The 6,600-nt window shown below is 37.8% G+C and overlaps 1 protein-coding gene across 4 annotated transcripts; it reads left to right on the forward strand.

Annotated features, from left to right (window-relative positions):
• Positions 1-1,153: 1,153 nt before the first annotated feature.
• LOC132635273 (protein LOL1) lies at positions 1,154-4,869 on the forward strand. 4 transcript variants are annotated; one of them, XM_060351600.1, is made up of 6 exons: positions 1,154-1,550; positions 1,788-1,961; positions 2,631-2,744; positions 2,861-2,974; positions 3,080-3,189; positions 4,567-4,869. In XM_060351600.1, exons 2-6 carry the CDS (start codon positions 1,901-1,903, stop codon positions 4,603-4,605), a joined length of 438 nt encoding a protein of 145 aa, XP_060207583.1. In that variant the 5' UTR covers positions 1,154-1,550; positions 1,788-1,900; the 3' UTR covers positions 4,606-4,869. The 4 variants fall into 4 exon arrangements, with proteins under 4 accessions (XP_060207583.1, XP_060207582.1, XP_060207580.1 ...); XM_060351599.1 differs by having other exon boundaries at positions 1,155-1,614; XM_060351597.1 differs by having other exon boundaries at positions 1,228-1,550; positions 1,806-1,961.
• Positions 4,870-6,600: the final 1,731 nt, after the last annotated feature.

A 6,600-nucleotide genomic window follows, 5' to 3' on the forward strand; every position in this document is an offset into this window, starting at 1 on the left:
GCATTGAAATTTGATCACATAACACTTAATAGGGGCAGATTTGGAAAGATAAGGTTAACTGTTTCTTGATTTAATAAGTGGACACTTTTTTTTATCCAAGAAAAAAAGATTAAGTGAACATTTTTTTTTTATCCGGAGGGAGTAAAAAACACCAAGCTCTGCCAACTTGTACACAATAAAGATATTCATGTACAATGTCGTCGTATTTAAGACACTAAAAAACAATAAGGGACCTCAGTACTTCTATGGGTACAGTGTCTTTAAAATGAGGTATCATACTGTATTTTGAACTTGTGATTGATGTGAAGCTGTTATACATGATCATGACATTCTAAAAAAAGGCCACCAACCTCCAAATTAGTGAGGCCACAAATTGAAATCCACCATGTAAAGTGAATCACTACACATAATGCATTCCCAGCTCAGAAACGAATCAAATCTGGTAAAACTGTTTCATTATGGTACATCTATCTACCCATCAAAACAAGAAGATAAATTTTTGATAAAAGTCACTCAATTGTTACCTACTGGTACACCCTGAATCTCAACCACCATGAAAACTGGATTGTTTGCAAATCCTGTGTGCTCCCAATACTACTCTGGAGGGGGCCCATAGATAATGTGCAGTCACTTATCAATTGTTGTACAACAAACGGCCCTACTCGAAGACCATAAAATTCAATGAGAATTTGATAACGAAACTTGAAAACGTTATTGCTTGGGTCCTGTCACAGTTGATATAGGCAAGTGTCCATCACAGAAGAATAGGCTGCGTGACTTGTAAGCACCTCAAAGCAGTAATCATTCATTTTAGTTTACTATAACTACCAAAGTGAAAAGGGGGGATTGAGAAGAAACGGGAAAATGGAAAGTTGAGAAAGACAAGCACACAGGAATGGCAGCACAAATTGGACCACCACCTACGAAAAGTATCACAATTTCGTCAATCCTTTCTTTTTTACAATGGAGTGTACGGACCAACTTATACGCACTTAGTCTATTTCATTGGGTATATGCTACCTTTCACCAACACAGACGCTAGGTAACACTATCCATCAAGACTTAGGCAAATAAGAGGAATTTACCTAGTGGTCTTTGTTTCTGCTGGGACACCAAAACAAAACCCTGCTTGTTCAGCTTGATTAACGTGGCCCAATCTTAGTTGTCCAATGCCCCAGAAGAAAGGAGTGCCTGGCTAAAACTCATCACTCACGTGCATGCAGTGAGTTGCACTAAATGTATGAGAGAGAAAAAGAAACTAAGATAGAGGAGGGAGGAGGGGCCCCATAGTTTCCTGACAAAGCTGATCTTGATGTACCAGCAAGAGAAATAGAAATCACCATAATGGCATAATCTAGCCAACCAAAGTAGAAATGAAAGCTACACAGCACCTTACTAGAAAAAGAAGTATGCAAGGGAACGTGGTAAAAAGTATCACTTTTAACACCACCATTTTCTTCTTACTCTCTGAATCATCTATCCCCCGCAATCCTCTTTTCAGTCCCCCACACACACTCTCTCTCCCTCTCTTTACATCTGCATATGTAAAGGTCTGTGTCTGCCTCACTCCTCTTATGTTTCAAATGCTCAGTGGATGAACAAGTAACAAATCATGTATGAAATTTAAGTTGCATATTGACTGCTAATAGATGAATATGAAAAGTTATTCAAATAGCTTCACCATCCACTCCCCTTTTCCCTAATCCTATTTCATAACTTGTATTCAAATCCATTTTTCATCAGAAAAAAATTTCAGGTCCTTTAGTTGCTAGCTCAATCATGTATAGTTTTCTGCATTTTTTCAGGAGACGGTAAAGATGGAAGCAGCTGCTCTGTTCCAAGTTTTTGAAGCAGTAAGCTTTTGAGATCTTGGTAAAGGAATACCTCCATTAGCTTCAAAATGCCAGTTCCGCTTGCTCCATATCCTACACCACCAACGCCATTTACACCACCTGCTAACGGTATAACATTTTTCCTTCACCATTCTTTTAATACCCGTGGTGTCCGTGTCAGCTTGCACGCACCTCGATTAATTCCACGGGATAACTGCCACCTCCCACCAACAGCAGGCACCAGGTAAATCTGTCCACCAAGGCTAGGACAGATAGAAAGATATCACTTAGTGTTTTTTGTCTATGTTGGGATTTGAACCTGAGACCTCATGGTTATCAACCCACTTTATTGACCACTAGGCCATACCCTTGAGTGCTTCCTTTCCCATTTTCTGCCTGCTAATAATACGTAGAAACAGAAATGATGGCCAAGCATAACAATGAGCTAAATATTGACGGTTACAGTAGGGAGATCAAGAGTTCATATCTTTAGTCTCCAGCCTTAAAGATGTTCAATTTAGCATTTGTAGATGAAGTGTGAAAAATAGATCAAACAGTATTTCTTAATAGACCTAATCAATTAAGACAAGGTCAGGGGCACAAATACTTTATTTATAACCATGACAAGTAAGTAACTTGTTAATTGCTTAATAATTCTGAATTCCACTTCAGCCTTCTGGTGTAACAATCTCACAATCCAGGAGCATCAAGCCACTTTACAAAATAGTGTAAATTAATGCCAAACCAAAATTACCTTGTTTGAACATATATCTTAAGAAGAAATATGGTGACTAACAGGAACACAGAGCCAGCTTGTGTGTTCTGGATGCAGAAATCTATTACTCTATCCAGTTGGAGCAACATCTGTTTGCTGTGCAGTTTGCAATGCGGTCACAGCAGTACCACCTCCGGGTAAGCACGCTATTTGACAGCCTCAACATTTTGGAACATTTTAACTCTTTATTTAAGCTCCTAAAGTTGTATTAGGCTTAAGCAACAATCCTTTACATGTTGCGGACCTTAAACAGGCACTGAGATGGCTCAGTTGGTTTGCGGAGGCTGCCACACATTACTAATGTACATCCGTGGAGCAACAAGCGTGCAATGTTCTTGCTGTCACACAGTCAATTTAGCTATGGAAGGTAAAGTGACTCTACAGCTTTTTGAAATGTATGGATATATTTCACATAATCCGTTAGTTACATATCCTTGCTAATAAAAGTAAGAATAAACTGGTATTGTCACAGCAAATCAGGTAGCACAGGTAAATTGTGGCAACTGCCGCACGCTGCTGATGTACCAATATGGGGCACGATCAGTGAAATGTGCAGTGTGCAATTTTGTGACATCAGTAGGGGTAAGTATAAAATTCTCTTTAGTATTAAGCCATCAAGCTTTCATGTTTCAGTCAATGATGAACTAGGATTCCGACACTATCAAAATTCTGCAGTTTAAATCCTAAATTAGCAGGATCTAATCCCTACTTCAACAGGAACAATCTCATTTTTCATCTTGGAAACATAGAACAGAAGATATTGAATTGTAACATTGAAGGAGGAAAATAGTAGTGTGAATTTCTAATCAAGTTTGGAAACATAGCACAGAAGATATTGAATTGTAACATTGAAGGAGGAAAATAGTAGTGTGAATTTCTAATTAAGTCTTATATAACTTCCCTTTTCAAAATAGAACACCAACTAGGACAAGCATATGGCATGTAAGCTTACAAAAACAACCAAAAGGAATGAAAATGTAACCTGTTAAGCTTATTTCACAAGAGTAGGACTTGACAACCAAACAAATTATTCTAAAACAACATGCCCTGTATTTTATTTATGGAAGAAGCATATAGCAAAGGTTAGCACAAAGACTAGTATTCTTACTAAGCCTGAGCACCTTTAGGCCTTCCAAGCAAATTACTTAGAAGAGGCACCACATGTTCGTTCTCTTTGCTCCCTTCTCTAGAATATTCAGAATAAGGTATAACTACTCTTCAAAGGAGCAACTACACACATGTTAACCACATTTCCAATTGGCAAATCTGAAGCAGCATTCCCTACAAGTATCTCTAATTTCGCACTTGTTATGAAGGTCTAGAAAATGTAAAGAAATCGAAAAGTTCCTGCAAGTTAAATCAAGGCAATACTTCTTTGCTCAAGAAGTCTTTGTTTTCTGTTTATTTCCATTAAATACTACGTATGCGCCCAGTATTTCATTTTCTCTTCTTCTCCCTTAAAAGAGTTACAGAAATAGTACTAGTAATAGTCTCGGCAGTGATAGTGATGATAGTAGCAATATGCCTATGTAATGTTCCTTCCCCTTACAAAACTCATGTCTGTTCCGCTACAAAAGATTAAAGGCTGCATAGTATTAGGTGTTATAAACCATTTCCTATACGCCACTATCGCTCAATCAACTATGTCTCAATCCCAAATTAATTAGGACCGGCTATATGGATCCTCTTGTTCATGCGACTCTATGTTACACTCTATTCAACATGTCACTGCGATGGAATTTAATAAAACCTATCAGCACAACAAGTATGCAATGAAAACAGTAAGGATTTAATTCCACAAATTTCTTCTATCGAAGAATAGTGTTCTTGTAGATCCAAAGTTAGTAATTATTATTGTTACAACCACTGTATGCAACATACAAAAAACTCTGAGGCCTTTAAAGCATTCCTACTTCATTTTGTATTCATACTTGACAAAATGTTTTCTGGACAATACAGGTTGCAACGAGCACAACTGAGCAAAAGTTTAACAGCTAATTTTAAAGCAGCTGAGCCAGTACTGCAAACTTTTATGACTGAAGTTGTTGGGTTATGTGTCAGCGGCATTGCAGCTACCATCAACCAGAGGAAATTTCTACTTGCTACAAGTATAGAGCTATTATAGAGCTTTTTTTCCCTCGCGTATCTGTAATAGAATAAGCAGTTTTGCAGGTTGGGCCTACAAAAGGTATTGTATATAATGGTATTGCGTCTGTAAGTCTGGCTGAAAAGTCCCGGATAGTAAAGACTCCTTTTCACCTACCATCATATTGTTTTTATCTTGGCAGGCCATAAACAAAATTTAACACCTTAAAATGTCTTAACTGAAGCAATTTCAAGTTGAAAGGATAAGAGCCGGAAAAACACATCCAGAGGAAAGTGAACTAATGACTGTCAAATGAACTTTCTGGACTAGATTCATATCTACCATAAAACAAAACATAGGGGAGAATTCAACATCTCATTCAGTAAGTCTTGGTCAAGATTTAAAAATTGACTATTTCAGATAATACTGTAGAATTATGAGACCTGAATATCAGTGTCAGTTATTTTTGTTTAACAGAAGAAGATCAATGCCTCCACTGAACTACAAAAGAATTGCTGAGGGCTAAAGAAGGTTCAGTTCTTTCTATTAGATGGGTAATCCAGTCTGGTTTCTCTATGCCACTAGTTCCTTTGCTAGCCCAGAAAGAGAGGAGGGTATATCTTTCTCTCTTTTTCATTTTGATAACTGAGAAATCCCCAAAGGTCAACTAGCATAAGGTTTGAAACTCGATAGATAATGGACTCGTCCCCTCTACCCTTCTCCAGTTAAATACCCGACTTTTCTCTGTGGCAAGCTCAAATTAATGATCTGCTCCTAATCCATGCATCGTGTGTTGCGCTTTTACCACTAGACCAAAGCCCGGGGGCTATAGAGAGGAGGGTATATGCCACGTTTCATCGTCCCGTGAACTGAAGTAAGCATGTCAGTTCAATATGCACGTGTTAAATAATTAGACACTTCAACCACGTCGTTTAATTTCTTGTATGAGTTCTTTTCCTGTCAGTAACAACAAGCTTTGGAAACTATATTCTTTTCTTAATAACTATAACCACAGACAATATACAGGACATGAGCAGAACGCTGAACAATTCATCCCGGTAATGAAGAATTAAACTAGACACCAAAGTATGTATCCTATGGATGTACCTTAACATTCTGTCCCTGTCCAAATGAAGATGTACCAAAGTATGTATCTTACGATAAGATTCTGTTCCTGTCCAAATAAACTAGCTACCAAAGTATGTATCCTGTGGATGTACATTTAATGTCTACTACGGCGAATCTACTAATACGTGGTTTCCACATCAATGGGAACTTCCATTAAAATTCAGGACCAGTTAGATGAAAAAGATGCGCTTGATTTCCAACACACGATAAGATAACAGGAAAAAGCTTAATTTGTCCATAGTATACCACCTTTCACATGGGTGATCTGGATATTTTGAGCTCTGAGAGCTACATCGTTGATTTAAAAGAGAATCAAACTAAGCAGAACAAACCTTTTCATCAAAAATGAAAATGATATGTTGACATATGATGGAATTGAAATGGTCTTTAAAAGGTTCTTCAGTGTTCCCTTAAGTAGGCTATGTACTCAGTCCTTTTCTGAATGAGCAAAGATTAGGGTCAGTATTTCATCATTAAAAGAAGTCATGGTTGTTTAGCTTTTGTTGATTCTTATCACTTCATGAAGTTGTCACCATCTTCCTATCTAATGACGAGTTATGGCTACAAATTGTAGATGCAATATAGGGCATATGCAAGTTGGGTCACATAACGATATCCTTTCTTTCCTGTTTACCTTTTTATCCCTTTTGGACGGAAGAATAAGTAACAATAACATACCCAGTGTAATCCCACAAGTGGGGTCTGGGGACGGCAGGATGTACGCAAACCTTACCCCTACCTTTTGAGGTAGAGAGTTTGTTTCCAATAGTTCCTCAGCA

The sequence above is a fragment of the Lycium barbarum genome, chromosome 4 (genome assembly GCF_019175385.1).
Source record: "Lycium barbarum isolate Lr01 chromosome 4, ASM1917538v2, whole genome shotgun sequence".
Lineage (NCBI taxonomy): Eukaryota > Viridiplantae > Streptophyta > Magnoliopsida > Solanales > Solanaceae > Lycium > Lycium barbarum.

Bases quoted from the DNA above. Each gene is read 5' to 3' on its own strand.
- LOC132635273 (XM_060351600.1), top strand. From the start codon at position 1,901: ATGCCAGTTCCGCTTGCTCCATATCCTACACCACCAACGCCATTTACA. The intron at 1,962-2,630 runs GTATAACATTTT...GGTGACTAACAG, and splicing joins ATTTACACCACCTGCTAACG to GAACACAGAGCCAGCTTGTG. The intron at 3,190-4,566 runs GTAAGTATAAAA...TGGACAATACAG, and splicing joins ATTTTGTGACATCAGTAGGG to GTTGCAACGAGCACAACTGA.